The sequence below is a fragment of the Stenella coeruleoalba genome (assembly GCF_951394435.1).
Source record: "Stenella coeruleoalba genome assembly, chromosome: 6".
In the NCBI taxonomy this organism is placed as follows: domain Eukaryota; kingdom Metazoa; phylum Chordata; class Mammalia; order Artiodactyla; family Delphinidae; genus Stenella; species Stenella coeruleoalba.
In genome coordinates, this window is record NC_137151.1 from 116610460 (window position 1) to 116630996 (window position 20537).

The window sequence follows — 20537 nt, forward strand, 5'->3', positions numbered from 1 at the left end:
CATCCGTCATCGCATTGAATCCTTAAAACAGAGCTTGGATGGGAGGAGAACTGGGGCCCAGACTCGGGCTGTGATTTCTCTGCCACCCTTGTCCCTTTTTTCGTGTAGAGCCTTCTCCTCTCTGAAACCTCCTGTCCAAAGGAGGCTTATTCTTCCATCCTCGGCTCCTTCTTCTTGCGTTGAGATGCTGATAAGCATTACAGAAACCTACAGAGCCGTGCCTCTGCGTGAGACCCAGGCTAGGAGATGGGGGACTGGGAGTGGGTCCGGCCCACACTCACGGGCCTCCACACTAAAGTCCCCCTTCTCCGCGACCCTTCTCTTGGAATTCATGACAATTCCAGTATAGGCCAGGGTGGCATTTCAGTGTAGTAATGGAGTAAATCAGAAAAGAAAAAGGGGAAAGACGTGTTAAATAGAGGGAATAAACTGTTTTAAATCAAAAAGTATTTACAACAACTGTTGTTTAATCAGGTCGTTATCCCTTTGGACATTTGTAAATAAGGACAGGTTACATCTTATAGCAATTTTGGCCTCCGTATATATAGTCTCATTAAAATTGTAGGCAACGTAGGTTTTTCCACATTTTACACCAGAGCAAACTGACTCAGAAATGTTGGATAACGTGCCCAAAAGGCTGTAGGCAGAGTGGCTGGGAGGTGGCACTCGAACAGATCGGAATCCCTGTGACTGTCCCTTCTCCCCCCACCCCATCCCCCATTTGTTCCTCCCGCTGCTTAATATATTTAAAAATAAGGCAATTCCTTTTTTTTTTAATACAGCACGTTTTTAAAAAAATAAGGCAATTCTATTTTTTATGTTTTTTTTTTAAATTATAGTTGATTTACAATGCTGTGTTAGTTTTAGGTCTACAGTAAACTGATACAGATATATATATGCACACATTCTTTTTCAGATTCTTTTCCAATATATATTACAAGATACCGAATATAGTTCCCTGTGCTACACAGTAAGTCCTTGTTGATTATCTATTTTATATATAGTAGTGTGCATCTGTTAATCCCAAACTCCTAATTTATCCTTTCCCTCTCTTTCCCCTTTGGTAACCATACGTTTGTTTTCTATGTCTGTGAGTCTGTTTCTGTTTTGTAAATAAGTTCATTAGTATCATTTTTTTAGATTCCACATATAAGCAATATCACATGATATTTGTTTTTCTCTGTTTGACTTCACTTAGTATGATCATTTCTAGTTGCATCCATGCTGCCACAAATGGCATTATTTTATACTTTTTTATGGCTGAGTAATATTCTATTGCATATATCTACACCATATCTTCTTTATCTATTCATCTGTCGACGGACACTTAGGTTGCTTCTATGTCTTGACTATTGTAAATAGTGCTGCTATGAACACAGGGGTTCATGTTACCTTTTTGAATTAGAATTTTCATCTTTTCCAGATATATGCTTAGGAGTGGGGTTACTTTTTTTTTTTCTTTAAAGAACAATTCAAAATTAAGAGTACGTTGCAGTTTGCTTCACATTCGCTCCAAATAAATAAGACTTGGCTGCATTTCTGAAAGAATTGCGTCCTCCCTCCCATCCCCCTCTCTCCCTTCACTGCCCATCAATACATATTCATCAGCTCCAAAACTTCTCACATTTTTCACCGTTTAACATTTCCCTGTCTTAATTCCCAAAATTTTTTTTAGTCACCTCGAATAATCTCATATTAGTTTCCTACTGCTGCTGTAACACATGACCACAAACTCAGTGGCTGAAAACAATACAAATTTATTCTCTTATGGTTCTGGAGGTCAGAAGTCTGAAGTAGGTCTCACTGGCAGAAGATCAAGGTGCTGGCAGGGCTGTGTTCCTTCTGGAGGCTCCAAGGGAGACTCAGTTTCCTTGCTTTTTCCAGATTCTAAAGGCTGCCTGCATTCCCTGGCTCATGGTCTATTCCACCTTCAAAGCCAGCGGTGACCAGCTGAGTCTCTCCCTTGCTGCAACCCTCTGACCTCTGCTCTTTTCATCACCTCTCCTTCTCGACTCTCACTCTTCTGCCTTCCTCTTTTGCTTCTAGGGACCCTTTTAATTATACTGGGCCCACCCAGATAATCCAGGATAATTTCCCCATGGCAAGGTCAGCGGATTAGCAACCTTAATTTCATCGACAACCATAATTCCCCCTTGCTACATAGCAGAGCACGTTCAGAGGCTCTGGGGATTAGGGTGTGGTCATTATTCTGCCTACCCCACTCATGAAGTGCATTGTCCTAACTCTCCTAGTTATAGGGACCCTGCTGCTCTGGACATATGAGAAGGTTTTTGCTATTCAAACCCAGTGAATAGGAGAGCAAGAATCTGTAGCCTTGTGCGTCCTCCCACTGGGTGATCATGTGGGTGCAACTGGCGGAGAGGAGAGAGGACTGCTGTTTAATAATAAAAATGAATCACAGAACGGCAGCAGGCATAATCCATAGATTTCTGGAACAATTGGGCTTTTGGACATGTGAAGCATTCAGATAATTTACACCTGCAGAACCAACCTTTAGGGGAAATTATTAAATAAAAACCAGTGATTGTACTTGAGGACACTCACCAGGAATCTGTGGCCAAGGGCTTGATCCACCTGAAAGAGCGCCTTACCAATGCCATGTGCACGAATTACTTCATAGTCAAATCTTGGTACTTAAAAAAAATTCTGCCACTCTTCTCTTCCAGAAGACTCTCATCTACAAGTGAGGTTCTATGTCCTGGGTTTAAAGTCTGTATATGTTAAATATAAATATATCTCTTAAAACAGAGTATGCATTATAATGTTGAAAATAATTACTTTCATCATTCAGAGTTAGTGATGGAAATATTTTCTAAAGGGGAACTTCAACAGTGTTTTGACATAACAATCTTTTCTTAGCAATGGTTAAACTGAATACTTAATTTTTAATTCTTAGAAGTAAAAATATTCTCAAATTCTTTACAGCATAAATATATTTTTGAGAAATGAAAAGATATATGTATGTAATGCTTGTACAAAAAATATTGCTTCATTTTGCTAAGGGGAATTTTCTTCTATTTAATCTTTTCTCTTAAAAATCCAAGCTACAACTTTCAAGTGCTTTTTTTATTTTTTGAAACTAAAAAGGAATCCCCTAGTATAGAAATACACATTTTGCCTACATACAGCAAATACATATAAACATGTTTTTATGTAAAATGGTACAACATTCTGGCAGGTCGTCAAAAAGTTAAACATAGAGTTACCATATGACCCAGCAATTTCATTCCTAGGTATATACCCGAGAGAACTGACAACCTATGTTCACACGTAAACTTGTACATGAATATTTACTGCAGCATTATTTGTAATAGCCAAAATATGGGAACGACCCACTTCAACTGATGAATAGATAAGCAAAACATGCTACATCCATACAATGGAATACTATTCGACCATAAAAAGCAGTGAAGTACCAATCCGTGCTACAACATGGATGAACCTTGAAAACATTATCCCAAGTGAAAGAAATCACATACTGTATAATTCCATGTATATGGAATGTCCCGAATAGGCAACTTCATGGAGATAGAAGATAGATTAGTAATTATCAGGGGTTGGAGAAGGGGAGAGTTGGGGTGATGGAAATGTTCTGGAACTGGACAGTGGTGATGGTTGCACAACATTCTAAGAACACTAAAAACCACTGAATTATAAACTTTAAAAGAGTAAAGATGGGGTGTTTTATTTTGTGAACTTTATCCCAATTTTAAAAAAGAAAAAATATTTTGACTCGAAGAACTGTATGCTTTGATAAAAGATCTCTTTGGCCGAACGAACTGAAATGTCTCATCTTTAAAACTTTGGCTTCTCTGAAGACCTGTATCTGTAAGAATTGGGTAGAGAGAAGGAAACTGGGAGTGTAGAATGTTACAAACTATTTTTAAACTTCTGGATAAAATCTGGATAAACTAACTCAGTGTTGCATTTATGAAAGACTAGTTTTCCAAGTAAGTGGTGGAACAACATTCCATGATAGTCTCAAAACCAAGTAGAAACAGAATCACTTTGAGTACCTAGATCTTCTCCCATCCCTAAATCCATCATTTAAAATATTTTTTTACTTGCATTCCAGAAGCAAGTCTCAGTAAAACAAATTATTGTTTTATGAGGAATACAAATTGGTTTGAATCATTCAAAATGTATTTGATATTTTAAACAAATAGGAAACACAGTCAAAAATTAAAGAAAACCAGAGGTATTTGCATTTTAACCAAAAAATAGATACATCATGCAATTAGTCTCCAGACGTATTGTGGTAAAGCATGCATCAAGGGGATTTTGTTAAAATAGTGTGTTGCTGTGGTCACCTTTCAGAGGAAGAATGTCTGATGGTGGCCCTAACATCTAGGAGTGTCTCAGTACATTTTAATTGAAAAGATGGCTGGGTGGATAGATGCATGAATGGACAGCTGAACCAACCTGCAGGAACCTAACTGGTCTCCCATTAGTCAGTGGGACTGTCCAATGTGAAAGGACATTAACTAACAGTGAGAGGACACTGCTATGCTGGGAGTAGCCAATGCATTCCCATCACCATGCACTTAGTTACTATATAAGCTCTATGACAATAGGGATTTCATCTTTTTTTATTCACACGTTATCCCCAGTGCCATAATAGTCTCTGAAATATAATAAGTACCCAGTGTATATCTGTTGGATGAATGGACTTATAGAAGACACTCTGGGACCTTTCAAATGTGAATCAAATATATTTAATAGGGGGTGTAAGATGAGGCTAATTTTGAATATACAAGAGGGTAGAAGAAGGGAGAATGAAGGAGATGGAGAGAAAAATCATAATGGCATTGGAAGAAGTAATGAGAAACCAACACTTACTGATTATACGTAGGACCCTCTGCCTAGAGTGTTGCCCACAATCAAGTCACCTCTTTTCACCACAGTTTAGCAAGAAAAGTATTATTTTCATTGCGTAAGAAAAGCAAACTGGGGAATTCCCTGGCAGCCGTCCAGTGGTTAAGAACTCCGCGCTCTCAATGCCATGGGCCAGGGTTCAGTCCCTGGTCAGGGAACTAAAATCCTACAAGCCCCACAGCACGACCGAAAAAAAAAAAAAAAAAGGACACTGGATCAATTTAATTAATTGTGCAAAGTTGCAGAGCTACTAAATGGCAGAATCTGGATTTCTGGACTCCAACATATGTCCCTTCTCCCAACTGACACCCCAGCCTTCAGACTTTTCTGCTCTCAAACTCCCATTAGAATTTTGAAAAACCTATTTGAACCCTCTCTTCCTTTTTTAAAGTTAACATATAAAATCTTTAATCTTTTTATTGCAAGGAGTATAATTTGGAACATTGTAAATGGTTACCTATAAAATAAAACTATTTTATAGTTTTTAAAAAACTATAAAAATAAAAAACTATTTTTTATAAAAAATAAAAAACTATTTTATTGTTTTTATTGCAGCACTATTTTAGCTGTAGCCAGTACATCACAATACCAGGCAATCTGATTTTCACCATCATCAGTATAAAATATATGCACACGGTTTTTAACATTATTTTTCTTCATGATTTTGTCTTTCCATTCCACTCCCCCACATATATCCTTGTGCAATATAATTTTATACTTGAAAATCATATTGATCACCCCACACTACTTCTCTGCAACAAAAATACATATAAATTCGATATTTTTTTAATTTCTTATAGTCACAAATCTCTGAATCTTAAAAAAGATTTTTCTCCCGGATTGACTTATTGTTATGATTATTAGTAGTATATGATTCATCAAAGACATAGATAAATTTAAATCTTTATAAACAATTACTAAACATTAAAAGTGAAATTATATTGGAAATGTCATTGGCAATGAAAGAAGTGGGCTCTTTTGTTTCTCAGTTAGTTTATTTAGCCCTAGAGTAATAATACTTCTTACTGGAATGAGGTTCAGCAACAATGTTACTTCCATTTTAATTTTTAAAGCTGTAAAGCCTAATAAAACTTATTCACAAAGTTCAGAAGTTATGAATGGAAGGAATTTGTAACACAAATGTCACTCAATTCTGAGAACTTCTCTTGAGTTGTATATCAAAAGCAATATAGAATTTATCCTCAGGAATCATTTTGAAAGATCTACCACTTGATAGAGTCCTCCTTCAATCGTGATGAAAACAGAAAGTGGGAAACCAAGTGGCCCAGGGGATGTGCAGCCCAGAAGGTAGATGCTTTCTGTTCTCAACACCCTTCATCCGGCCCCACAGTCTGGACAAAGCAGGCTGGTAACATTTGGGATGGATGGGGCAGAGGGATGGGGTGGAGGTATGTCTTTCTTTTGAAAAGTAGAAGGACAGTTGTGAAAGCGGTGGTGAGAACCTAGTCCAAAGGTCCATTTTCAGATAGAACAACCCTAAGAAATAATATCTGTAACAGTTGAGAAATTAATTCCTTTAATTACTTGTCCAAGCTGCTTGCATAACTTTTAAGAATCTTTTGGTCTCCCAAGGGTACATGTACCTCAGTTTGGGGCTCTGTGCTTTAGACGAGCTGCAAAAAGGAAAACCACTGCCTTGTTCACTGTTTTACCTAGAGAAAGCCTAGCATGACTACTTGCTCATTCCACGCATCTGTCTAGCCTGAAAACAAAGCTACAGAGGAGTTGCAGAGACTTTAGGACTGTTCTCCAGCCTAGGGTGCAGCTCCTAGGTCACAGCTAAGTAAAGGCCCATCTGGCTGTCAGCTAGACACCGTGAACAGCGGTGTGTACAGCACTCTACAGTTCCCAAAAGGCTGTCACACATGGTACCCACAACAGTCTACGAGGATTTCCTTTGTTGCAACTGCCTGTGTTAAGAGCAAAAAACCTTTGGTCTCAACCATGCTTTTGATGACACCAAATAAAAACACCCCAGAACAGCATCCCTCTAACCTATCTTCTCATGAATAAAAGGCTGTCATCACATAGGAGTGGCCAAGACAGTATGTTTCTAATTGGAGTCTATCAAAAAAAAACATATAGAAACAACAGCTCTGGGAGAATGCCTACCTTGGAAACTTTTTCAAAGCTTCTGTACCTTTCAAAGGGTGTGCTTTATTCTGCCAACTGTTATTCTGAAGAAGGGAGTGGTGAGTGCTATGGAGTGCTGTATCAGAGCCCCCTAAGTCCCCACCTTTGGCTCTTAATTGGGGGCATGACCAGGTTTTCACCACCTGATTCCATCTCCCCAGGCACACGGAAACTTGGGGAATAACCAAAGCTTGACCCAACCCAGAGCTTGGCTTGGTAACACAGAACTCTGGGCCAGAAGATGGTACAAAAACATCTTCTGAACCAGTCCTCTGAAATTAGGACACTGAGAGAAGAAAGGGAGATGAGGGAGGAAGGACGCATCCAGTACATCCTGAAGTACAGCCAGGCGTTAGAAAACTGGGACAAGTCAAGGCCAAGTGCAAGCCCCAGTTCAGAGGAAACAGATAAGCTAAGTAATCAGAAAAAGCTGTTTCCAAGAGAGGAAAACGCAAAAAGAGAAAGACAGATGGTCTCATGAGAGGATGAAAAAACCGGCTCCTTCCCGAGAGCCCCCCCAATTCCTGACGCAGTCTTGCAGTCAATTCCCTTTTCTTGAGCAAATTGACCTCTCAAGCAGCAGAGTCCGATAAAAAGCACTGTCCTCATCACAGCTGCTCCCAAGGCTGCGACATACCTCAGGGAGCTCATTTGAAGCCACCCACCCGCAACAGGGAAGCTGAACGTCCGTGCCCTGGGCCTTTGACATCCATCTCCCTCACTGACCAAGTCCATAGGCTCTTGCCCAGCAGCGTATTTATATCAGTAATTTCTAGCATGCATATTCAGCAGATATCATTGTGTTCTCTTCCTCCAACTCCCTGGGATTATTTTTTTTTCTTCACTCCTTTATGAAAATTCCTGGACTCCAATTCCCCTGGGACTGCTTAGGAGTCTGTGCCCAAAATTTTCCAAAGGCTAGGTCTGGGAACAGGATCTGAGATCTTCCAAATCATTCTCTGTACCATGGGGAATTTGTTTTCTCTGCAACCCAATCTTGAATAGAAATACACCGTGCTGGAGTTCTCATCAATTGGGGGATGGGCGGGGGGCAATGGCCAAGATTGGAGGACCAGATAAACAGGAGACTGAGGAGTGGAATCTTCCAGTTACAAAAGGTAGCAGAAACATAATGTCTTTTCTTTTCCCAGGTAACATTAAGTCTCTGAGCTCTTTTTAACAATATTTGTTCTTTCAGGGAAATCATTTCTTATTAACTCACTGACTACATGGTCTTTCCTTTGACTTTCTGACACTGAGCTATCTGAAGACTCTCTTTCCAAGCCTAAATTTTTTGGATGGTCTGAACACCTATTTTTGTATACCTTTATCTTTCCAAAATAGAATTCCTAAAGGCTCAGCTTTTGTAAAGATATAAGCAAGGGGCCTCAGGGGTTAGAAAAACGCTCCCAGAAAAAGAATGGCATGCCTGGTGGCTGGATATCTACTTAGAGGCTCATGCTTTCCCTGTTAAGTCACCTGACCTTTTCCCAACATCCAAGTTGGTTACTTTCTAAAACCCCGTATCTTTGGGTTGACTCTACCTGCAGACTTTCAAAGCCTTCAGGTTGATTTCAGCTTTTTAGCGAAAACAGTCAATCCCGTCAAACATCACAAGGTTTTGAAAGCAAGTCACGAATCTGTGTGGTCCATGCACTACTGGAATGTGGCTGGAGCATCATGTTCCCTGAGAAGGAACCGGGGAAAACTTGAGAACTGCTCAAGTAAATTCTTGAGAATATCTCTAAGTTCCAACGTGAGCTCCAATCCAGAATGTTGCTGGATTCCGGCCAGGCTTGCCCCCGCCTTGCCTTCCCCCTAGGTTCAGCTGAATTGTTTGAGAGTGCTGCACAGGCCTCAGTTGACCTTGGAGTTGACTTTGCTAGTCCAGGGCCAAATGGACAATATATCAGCTAATCCACCATTCTGCCAATATAGGCTTTTATTACCATTTTTCTCCATGAGGTCTCCTCCCAAAACCAACAGAACATTTGACCACAGTCTTAATAATGTCACCACGTGGGAAACACATGCAGGTGATATAGGTTCCACAAATACACAACTGATTTTCAAAACCAGATGCTCCCTTTACCTCCAAGTTAAGAATGACATTCTTAACTCAGAATGCTAGATGTCTCTTGTCAAAAGCACTACTCCCCCAGGTTATTCTTGGTCTGTGATTCTACCTGCAGGGGGAGCGACTCTGGATTCCCTAGACCTTTCAGACCTCTGAGAGCTGCCTTTGGAGTAAGCTCTGGCAGTGACAGGCCTTGATTCCACTGGGAAGTGCCCACCCGCAACCAACGTACTGAAAGGCTCGCGTTTGCTTTTGATGACGTCTTCCCTCCTCCCTAGAGACCCGCTGCCTTCTTCTCCTGGTACCTTGTGGTCTCGTGGTGAGGGACTGAATGCAGGACTGTAGAGTTACAAAGACTTGTGTTCAGATCTTGATCACTTACCAGTATAACCCTGAGCAAGTTTGTACCCACCCTGAGCTCTTGATTTCTCAGTATGTAAAATGAATGCTTGAGAGAATTACTTGAGTCACAATCCGTGCCTAGCACAGTCTCTGGCATGTGGTAGCAGCTCGATAAATGTTTATTTCCTTCCTTCCTAATTTGCCATGCAGGCAAAATGAGCTCCCGATAAATTAGAGAAGGGTTAGAAAACTGGGAAGTGGGGCAAGCCTGGCAGACCTCAGGAGGGGGGCAACACTTGATCTGGGAAGGAAGGAAGATCTGGGCAAATGAGAAGGAGAAATAAGCTGTGACAGTCTCTCCTAAAGTACCTTTGATAACGTCAGGAGAAGTTATCCAGAGGGATGACTCTTCAGTTGGTGTAGAAGAAGGTATACAGGGGGACAAGTATAGTCAGAATCAGAGTTAACTGGACTCTATGAGGACTCTTAGGAAAAGGTCAGTATCTGGCTTTATCAACCAGAAAGCCATCATCATCTTCCTCGCCATAAGAAATTATAATAAGCAGCATTTTCAGCAGGCAACTTATATGCTAAGCCCTGTGCTAAAGGTTTAACACAGATCTTCAATCTTCACAATAACCCCACAAGGTAAGTAATATGACTATGTCCTTTTACAAATAATGACAGTTAGTATGAGACATTTCCAGGGCTCAAACTCTAAAGTTTCCCTTATTAACCACTACACTGCACAGCTTCAAAATTCATGGGTAAGTTTCGGGGAATTCGTCTCCGGAAAGAACAACTTTACCCTTCAATATAGTAGTAGCAGGGAAAGTCATTTATAAATGCAACAGTGCACTGTGGAATAAAGACACAGACCTACTAGAGAATGGACTTGAGGATATGGGGAGGGGGAAGGGTAAGCTGTGACAAAGCGAGAGAGACGCATGGACATGTATACACTACCAAACGTAAAATAGATAGCTAGTGGGGAGCAGCTGCATAGCACAGGGAGATCAGCTCGGTGCTTTGTGACCACCTAGAGGGGTGGGATAGGGAGGGTGGGAGGGAGGGAGACGCAAGAGGGAAGAGATATGGGAACATATGTATAACTGATTCACTTTGCTATAAAGAAGAAACTAACACACCAATGTAAAGCAATTATATTCCAATAAAGATGTAAAAAAAACCCAAAAAAAACAGTGCACTGTGATACATAGACATTCAGTTTCCCATGAATCCCAGAAAACTAGAGTTCTCCTGTGAAGGTCTTTATGTTTGGAATTTCAACTCTAGAACTCCTGTAGGACAGTTGGAGATCTTAAGGCACCATTTCTAACTAGATTATAGGAAAGTTAAAGCATTTCAGGCAGATATGTAAGCCAAAAAAAAAAGAGAGAGAGAGAGAAAGAGAGAGAGAGAGATTTCACAAAAGTGTTCAAATGAACTTTTAAGGTTAAACAGAAATACTGGGGCAGGTGTCCAATTGGTTCCAAGAGAGGAGAAAAGCTTTGTCTCAGTGGGGAAGGAGAACCGCCTTGGTGTGAATCCTGGGCCCTTTCTAAGGAGAGCTTAACCACCTGCTTTTCCTCATGGTTGCATCCTGTCTTGTGCCCACCCCTGTTTGCCTTGCTTCCGGCAGGAGTTGGTTCTAGAGACTGAGTCTCCTAGTGGCTTCCTCCCTATAGGACAAGACCTGGAGCTAGACTCCTCTAGGAATGCTTCTGCCACTCTGGAACCTAATAAAAGATTCAAGGGCATCCCTCAAACCTGGGCTTCAAAACTATGCCATCTCGTAGTCTGCTACAGACCATAAAACACAGTTAGTGTTTCAGCGTCAAATTTACACATTGGAAAATAACTGAGCAAAGCCAAGAGAATGTGCTGTGTACTGGATACGGATGTCATGTGGGCAGAATGGCCAAGACAATCCGTGGGTGGAAGTTTCACAGAACCACAAAGAATTCCATTATTAAAGTAAGATTATTTCCCCACTAAAATTTGAAAATGAGAAATTTTTGAAACTTCAGAAATTAAGGATAAGAAGAGGTCTATGTTAAATTTTTACAACTACAACTTTACACATATGGGAATGAAACAAAATAATACATAGAATCTTAACTACATAAGAAAATTACAGGATTTGTAAATTCAAATCCACTAAATATATAATAACGGTTAAAATTTAAAGTGATTTTCTATTAACTAGCCTGGCATTAACCAAAAAAAAATTTTTTTTGGAATCATCTCTATATAACTTTGATACAACATAAAAAACACCTATGATTATTATTCATTCAAGAAATATCTGTCAATATATGTCAGTTTCCCATTTTGTATCAAATGCCATGCTAGGCACTAGGCACTATGGATACAAAAGTGAATTTGATTTACCTGAACTCAATATTCGGTAAATCAAATTTTCAACTTACTGAATTCAATTTGAATTCAACTGAATTCAAAAATTCAATATCACTTTTAAGTAGATTGGGTAAAGTTAAAGATGCATATTATAATCACTAAAGTAACCACTAACAACAATGCAGAGAGATATAACTAGAAGTCAAAAAAAATTTAAATGGAACACTAAAAAATATTTGATTAACACAAAACAATGCTAGGAAGAAGAAAAGAAACAAAAAACGGATGAGATAGATAAAAAGTAAATGGAGAGATGGCAGACCTAAAAACAACTATAGCAACTACATGAAAATGCACTAAAAACTCCTATTTAAAGGCAAGATATTGGATTTAAAATAGAAAAAAGAAAAATCCAAGTATATGCTGCCTACAAGATACACAATTTAAATTAAAAGACACAAATAGATTGAAAACAAAAGGCTGAAAAAAGATACACCACACAAACCGTAAGCATAAGGAAAGCAGATGAGCTACCTATATATTTTTAAGGTAACAAGTGGATTTATTTACAGAGAGACACACTCCACAGAGTGTGGGCCATCTCAGAAGGTGGACGAGCTATATTAATAGCACATAAAAGAGACCTCAAGATGGAAAGTGACAATAATGATCAAAAAGTTAATATATCAGAAATCAATAAATATTACAAACATATGGGCTTCAGAGCAGAATTTCAAAATACATGAAGCAAAAACTGAAAAACTAAAGGGAGAAATAAATAAATTCTCAAACATAGTTGGAGAATAACTCTTCTCTTGGTAACTGATAGAACAAGGTAGAAAATATCAGTCAAGACACAGAAGATCTGAACAACACTATCAACTACCTTGCCCTAATTTATTTATATATAACACTACACCCAACAACCGCAGAGTATATATCCTTTTCAAGTAGATATGGTATGTTCACCAAGATAAACTAATTATATAATAAAACATAAAACAAGTCTCAACAGATTTCAAAAGACTAAAATCTTGCAGAGAATTAAATTAGAACTCAACAATAAAACATATAGGAAAGTTCAAAATATTTAGAAATTAATCCACCCCAAGTAACCCATGGGCCAAAGAAGAAAATAATTTGAACTAAATGATAATGAAAACAACATATCAAAACTTATGGGATACAACCTACCCAGAGCAGAGAAAGAAACTAGATCTATAAATGTGTACATTAGGAAAAGAGAAAAGTCTAATCATCAATTATAAGTTCCTATCCTAGGAAACTAAGAGAAGGAGAGCAAATTAAACCTAAAGTAAAAGGTAGGAAATAATAAAGATAGAAGAGGAAATCAATAACGGAGAAAATACTCAAGCAATAAAGAGAAATCAATAAAACCCAAAGTGGTTGTTTTTTTTTGAAAAGGTAAATAAAATAGATTAACTTGACAAATTACCAATGTCATAAATGACAAAGAGGAAACCACTACAGATATATAGACAAATAAACTTGGCAATGTATAAGAAATGAACACATTTCATGAAAGATGCTAATTATCAAAACTGGCACAAGAAGCAATAGAAAATCTGAATAACCCTATAACAGTTAAATTCATAATTAATTAAATTTGTAGTTAAAAACCTTCCCCAAGGAAAACTCCGGGACCAGTTGGCCTCACTGGTGAATTCTATCAGGTATTTAAGATGGAAATAATACCAATTCGTCACACACTCTTTCAGAAAATAGAAGAGAGAACGTTGGTCACAAGCTTAGTATTACTCAGGTACCAAACAGACAAGGATATTACAAGAAAACTACAGACCAATATCTTTAATGAACATAAATACGACACTCCTTAACACAATATTAGCAAAGCAAATTACATATTTATGTAAACACAAATGAACTAGGATAGCATTAGCTATTTTTAAAAAGAGCAATAAAGTTGGAGGACTTATATTACCTGAGTCCAAGATCTGCTATAAAGCTATAGTAATAAGAACAATATGGTATTGGTAAAAAAAAAAAAAAAAAAAAGAGATGTGTAGATCAATAGAACAAAAAGGCCCAAACAGAGATGATCAAATGATTTTCCATGAAGGTGCCAAGGCAATTTAACAGAAAAAGTCAACAAATAGTGTTGGAACAACCCGATATCCATACAGAAAAAAATGTTAGAAAATAGATCCTTACCTAACGCCATACTCCCAAATTAACTCAAAATGGATCATGGATCTAAATGTAAAAATACTATAAAAGAAGAAAACAAAGAAGAATCTTTGCAATGTTAGCATAGGTGAAGATTTCTCAGATAACAGGAAAAGCACAAACCATAAGGAAAAGGTTGATAAATCAAGCTTCATCAAAATAAAAACATTTGCTCTTCAAAAGACACCAATAAGGAAATGAAAAGAAAAGCCACAGAATGGGAGAAATCTTCAAAATATATACATCTGGCAAAGATCTTGTATCCAGAATATATAAGTAGCTATTATGACTCAACGGTAAGAACAACAACCAATTTTTTAAATGGGGAACAGAGCTGAGCAGACACTTCACGAAAGTTCTCTGAACGGTTAATAAGTACATGAAAAGATGTTCAACATCTCTAGTTATTAGAGAAATCAAAAGCACGTTAACTGCCACTGTGTAACCATTTCAATAGCTAAAATTTAAAAAGTTGGCAATACCAAAAGAAGGCACCAAAAATACATGGAGGAACTGGAACTCTCATACATTGCTGATGAGAATGAAGATACAGCTACTTTGGAAAACTCTTTCTTTTATGATTAAATATACATCTACCCTACGGTCCAGCCATTTCGCTCCTAGGTATTTATTCAAGAGAAGTGGAAACACATGTCCACACAAAGCCTTGTACAAAAATAGTCATAGTAGCTGTATTCTAGTAGCCCCAAACTGGAAACAATTCAAATGTCCTACAGGTAACTGGATCTTTAAAAAAGCGATGTCCATACAATGGAATTTTACTCAGCTATAGAACAGAACAAACTGCTGATACACGTAACATGGATCAATCTCAGTATTGTTCTGTTGAGCCAAAGAACCCAGACACCAAAGGGTACACACTGTACGACTCCATTTACATAAAATTCTAGAAAATGCTAACCAACCTACAGCGACAGGAAACAGATCAGTGGTTGCCTGGGAATGGACAGGGAGTGAGAGATGGACTGAAACGGGACAGGAGGAAACTTCAGGGAGTGATGGAAAAGCTCTGTATCAGGACCATGCTATTGATTTCACAGGCTGTATGCATCTGTGAAACTCCATGAATTGTGTACTTTAACTAGGTACAGATTTGGGTACATAAATGAAACCTCAATAAATTTATTTTTAAATGCCGCAGTTACTATATTAAAAAAATTAATCTCTGTACCTGCCCTCAAAGGCCTTGTAGTGTGGAAGAGTAAAATACATGACACTGTTTCTGTGATCCATAATAAAGGATTGGACAAAGGTCTTCACAGAGACCATGATCTCTGACCTTTGATCTAGGTCTCAAAATTCAAGGGTTGCACCAGACAGACCGAAAGGGAGGTCCCTCAAGGTGCAGGGAATGGCAAGTACAAAAGCGTGAGGTAAAGAAGGCTGTACGGTGAACTTGAGAAGTATGGGGTGACACAGGAGATTTTTCACAAGTTGACTTTGGACCACTCTCTTCTATCCTAAGAAGTGTGAAATAAGCTGTAAAGAAAAAGAGGAGCTTCTGGAAGTTTTAAAATAAGCGAGTTACACGATGGATGTGATGAGCATTACTAACATTCATCAAATATTTCCAGAGCTCTTTCAGGCATGTGGTAGATTATTTCCCCATCACTTTCAAAATGAAGTGACCAGTTTGGTCAACGAGATGGTGAAGTAGATGTATCGAGTGTCACACCCAGGTGGCAGCTGTTAGAGCAGTTTTTGATTTGCCGCATTCTCTTCCCCTTTGGAAGAGATCAGAGAAAACTACCTTGAGTGGGAATTTCCATGAGGTTCCTGAGTAGTTATGATAAGCAGAGCCCCTCCCCCTTTCTCACCTCCCCACACCCTGTGATGAATACTCACTGTAAAGGGATAAGAAAAGTCTTGTTATGTAAGCCTCTGAAATTCGGGGGTTGTTTGTAACTGCCCCCAAAGTAACCTGTTCCTTCTGACACAATGTGCACTTTTATTCTGACAATAACATAGAAGGTGGATTTCAAAGGGAAGAATCTGCAGGGGACTAGCTAGAAGGCTACCGTAATCCACAGATGATAAGTGCAGGCACTGGGACAGGGGCCATGATCTTAGAAAAGAGGAGAAAGAATCTGGAGATGTAATGGCGAGTTGAAAATGACTCCGAGATTGTAAAAGAACCCGAGTCTAATTGTTTTAGAGGTGTTGAAAAGAGAAGGTTCTTGAAAGAAGAGAGATGACTAAGTGGGGAGATGAAGTTAAAAAAAAGATTAACTTAAAATGTAATTAAGATTAAATTTAATCTTTTTAAAAGATTAAAGGAGAAGCTACAGGCAGCCTGGCAAAGTACATCACATCAAAAGCTGAGGCACATCCCTACACAGGGAAGGCTATAGAAAGATCATAAGCTTTGGAAGAAATCAGACCTGGGTGTGAATCCTGAGTGAATCTGTCAAGTCATCCAGCTTCATTCGTTCAGCAAATAATAAACAACTTCATTCATTCAATAACATTAAAGAACACCAAAAAGTCCACTGTCCTATTGGAGTCAGCCTTCAAAAGTAGGGAAGCAAGCATTACACATTTAAGCACTGTGCGAAAAACAGACATGATATTGTGATTATGAAAAGGGGGCAAAAACAATAAGACAGGGCTTGTCAAAGGCCATTACCATTTCCCTTTGTTCAAAACCCTTACCTGGCACCAAATCAAAAGCAGAGATTTGTGTGTCCTTTGTACTTACAAAAAGAGAACCATCCTCACTTTCCTTTAGTTTTATCACATTTCAAGAACCAACTGGGAAACTCTCTTGACTCTAAGACTGTTTTTTAAAAATCAAAACTTCTGGTTAATTAACACCTAGTGAACATACCAACATTGTACTAAAGCAGAGTGTATATATGTGGGGAGTGAGGAGGGGGTTTGGTTAAACCTGACTCACAGGCAAGCCACTTCTCAACGTTTAACCATCTGGAGAGCTTGGTGAAAAAAGGCTCTAATTCAGTGGGTCTGGGGTGGTGCCTGAGATCCCTTCTGCATTTCTAACCAGCTCTCCAGGATGCCAAAGCTGCGGCTCCCAGGGAGGCCAAGCAGCAAGGTTCCAGATGACTTAAGAGTCTATTGACCTCAAGGGAGCTGGTGGAGTATGCTTGACTCTTGCCACTTCACTGCTGAGCTGAGAAAAGCATCTCTACCCTGTGCCACTATTTCTCATCAGCTTCCTTTGTTTTCCTTTACAAAACTGGAGAATCAGATTCCAGTATGTGACTGTTTTATGAAGACCCTGGACAAAGGACTTCTAATGGATTACTGAATTAGATTCCTACAGTTCTCTGAGGTGGGTACCCTGATTATGCCCGCTTTATAGAAGAGAAGACCCCAAGCCACATGAGTAAGTGTGGAAAAGATTCAAAATCTAGAGTCTACTCCAGAGACCATACTCTCAACCACTGCTTCCTCCTTGCTGTGGTTACATCACAAGTTTCTTTCCTGCTCTTTTGCAGTGTTGGAAGTGACTTGCAGTTGACTGCTGCCTCCCCTTTCTAAAGTCGATAAAGCCAAGTCTTTATCAGAATGACTTGGTTTCATTTCAAAGGCAATTGAAATCCAAATTAAAAAATCTTCTGGAATTCAGCAAAAAGAAGGAAAATTTAACTCTAGCATTGAGGGTTGTTTTTTTTTTTTGTCCAGGAAGTAATGTCAGTTCATGCAAGATTGTCATATGCCTCAGAATTCTTGGACACTGTTATTTTATCAACAGAGCACCTGATGTCCTATCTAATAAGGATGGCAGGAGAAGGTTCCACAAGAACCCTCCCTATCAATGGCGAGAAGCTACTATATACCACACAGCAACATCTGTGGTCTGGGCACTCACAGGACTTAATAAAGAGTTTAATACATGTCCTTTTTATTATTCTATGAAGAAGAGTCCCTGATTCAATGCAACTAACTGAACTATGCATGGAAAACAGTGGCTCTCAAATTTGGTTGCACATGGTAATCTCCAGAGAGCTTTAAATACAGATACCTGAGTCCTACTGCTGGGGAGTCCAGTGTAACTGACTTGGGATGTTTCAGGATTTTTAGAGGCTCCTTAGGAGATTCTAATACACAGCCAGAGTTGACAATCACTGGCATAAAAAACAGGGGGAAGGGGCTTCCCTGGTGGTGCAGTGGTTAAGAATCCGCCTGCCAATGCAGGGGACACGGGTTGGAGCCCTGGTCCGGGAAGATCCCACATGCCGCAGAGCAACTAAGCCTGTGAGCCACAGCTACTGAGCCCGCGCTCTAGAGCCCGTGCTCTGCAACAAGAGAAGCCACCACGATGAGAAGCCCGCGCACCGCAATGAAGAGCAGCCCCCGCTTGCTGCAACTAGAGAAAGCCCGTGCACAGCAACGAAAGCCCAACTCAGCCAAAAATAAATAAATACATATATATATATATATATATATATATATATATATAAACAGAGGGAAGTGTATAATGTTCACTCTACAACCAAAAAGGGGGGTGTGCATCTCCATTCACTCACTGTCAGGGTTTCGCCAACCTACATAGCTACATAGGTCTAATACACATTCTAATTGCAAGCAAATGGTTCTCCACAATCAGTGACCAAACCACATATTTCACACTGTGTGTTTGATGACCGACTACATCAGCAACGCTGATCCAAAGTAGCGGTTCTTAACCTGGAGATGGAATTCAGGTGGTCTGTGAACTTAGATGGGAACAAATATTACATCTCTACTTTCACTAAACTTTCCTGGAAGTTCAGCATTTCCTTCAGTTATGAAAACAGCTAACAAACCACAATAGTATTAGCAGTTCTTGAGAGTTTGCACCCACTGGTATTTTCACGTCACATTTCAGTTTTGCAGTCATCAGTACTTTGAGATTACAATTGTTTAATAGATCTGCTGTTAGATCTAGGTATTTAGTGCAATAATAATGATGCACCTATGTTACTATATCATGACTTTAATACTTTGATAATTTATTCAAAGTTAAACTGATTCTGATAACTGAATTATTCTAAGAAGGATCTAAATGCTTCATCAGATCCAATGTGGTCAGTGGCACAAGAAAAGGGCACGAGCCCTGCTCTGAGGACGGTGCCCTAACAAGCCAGATATTGCACGTTTGCGTCCAAGGCCACCTCCGAGAAGGGCCCTCTCAGGAGGGAGACACCCCGACAAAGTTGGCTCTTGGCTTTCCCTGCATTTCCGCAGATAAGATTTAACGTGAAAAAGCCAGTTCAACGCGGCAGAAAATAGAATGGATGGGCTTTCTCTTTACCCTCAGCTGCCTCTTGCTCTTGGCATTTCGTTGTGCCCAGACTGCCAGGCTGGTAACTCGAGCCTCCAAATTAATCAAAACACACAGCGCCCAGTTCAAGCCCAGGCAGACAAGCCGGGAGCCAGACAAGCTCTCGTCTGGTGACCCCCAGCCCAGCTCCCCCGCCCCGCCCGCCAGCCCGCGCGCCCCACCCTGGGATGCCACGCTCCCTCCACCGCCCGCGCTTCCAGGCGGGTGGCCCGGGCCCTGGGGCTGCCATCCATCGCCCAGACTGGGTCGGGGGCACCTTACCTCGTGGGGACGCCCGCCGCCCCGGGAGCCACGACTGCGCCCGCCCGCGCGGCGCGCACCTCCCACCGCGCCCAATTCCGCGGGCGACTCGGCTGCCTCTTCCCCACGCGCTCACCGCCGGGTCCGGCGGCTGCCGGATTGGAGACGCGTTGAGAAGGGGAAAGAGGCGAGACGGCAGCGGCCGGGAGCCGGAGCGAGCGGGGCCGCGCGAGTGCAGACGCCCGGCGCGCCTCCCGCTTAATCTGAGCAGGGCCGCTGGCCACTCCCTCCCCCGTGCTCCGCCGCCTCCACAACGCTCACCCCCCAAACCCCCCACCTCCGACTCGCAGCCCCTTGCCCCGCCTAGGCCCCTGAACCTTGGGAGCGTCACCTCTTTAACCCCTGACCCTGGCCCCGCACCCACCTGCCCCGCAGGCGCGCAGCCCTTTCTCACAGCCTCCTGGCACGCTTCCTGGGTCGGAGGGACATCTCCCGGTGAGTTGGCTGGGAGGGGGAACGGGGGCGGGACCTAAGCCACTTCTTCCCTCCCTTGAAGCCTCGGTGGGGAGGCTGAGCCCTACAAAACCCGCCCCGGGCGGGCGGGCCAGGCTAGCTTCACAGCCGGGCCCCTCAACCCGCGCCGCGCAGGGCACGCGGCGGCCCAAGAGCCTGCGGGGCCCTGGACACGCCGGGGCTCCTAGCGGACGCCCACGATGCGCCCTGGGACGGCGCCGAGGCCGCCGGCGCTGCTGCTTCTGCTTCAGCTGGTGCTCCTGGTGGCCGCGCCCACTGCCGGCAAGGTGAGTACGCGGCGATGCGACCCCCACCCCGCGTCCTCCGACAGGCCGGCCCCGCCCGCGGGGGCGCTGCCCTTCACCCTCTGCTGATGCGTGCGGTGACTGCGGGCGCCAAGCAGACACCTCGGGGGGCAGCGTGGGGACGGGGGCAAGC

The 20537-nt window shown here is 41.2% G+C and overlaps 2 protein-coding genes across 12 annotated transcripts in view; one reads left to right on the plus strand and one right to left on the minus strand.

Moving 5' to 3' along the window:
* COL4A4 (collagen type IV alpha 4 chain) overlaps positions 1 to 20147 on the minus strand; it is a 138670-nt gene extending 118523 nt beyond the window's left edge. For 4 of the 7 annotated variants that reach the window (XM_079925437.1, XM_079925438.1, XM_079925436.1 and 1 more), the window contains exons 1-2: positions 19608 to 19744; positions 2566 to 2732 (exon numbers count right to left, since the gene is read on the minus strand). In XM_079925437.1, coding sequence (XP_079781563.1) covers positions 2566 to 2621 — 56 coding nt within the window. In that variant the 5' untranslated portion in view covers positions 2622 to 2732; positions 19608 to 19744. Of the gene's footprint in view, positions 1 to 2565; positions 2956 to 4860; positions 6990 to 19607; positions 19745 to 20010 lie in introns of those variants that run through there. The other 3 variants (XM_079925434.1, XM_079925435.1, XM_079925439.1) reach the window with 3 other exon arrangements.
* A 30-nt stretch (positions 20148 to 20177) lies between these two features.
* Positions 20178 to 20537, plus strand: part of COL4A3 (collagen type IV alpha 3 chain) — a 133628-nt gene continuing 133268 nt past the window's right edge. For all 5 annotated transcript variants that reach the window (XM_079925423.1, XM_079925426.1, XM_079925428.1 and 2 more), the window contains exon 1: positions 20178 to 20386. In XM_079925423.1, the coding sequence (XP_079781549.1) occupies positions 20300 to 20386 (87 nt within the window). In that variant the 5' untranslated portion in view covers positions 20178 to 20299. The remainder of the gene's footprint in view (positions 20387 to 20537) is intronic.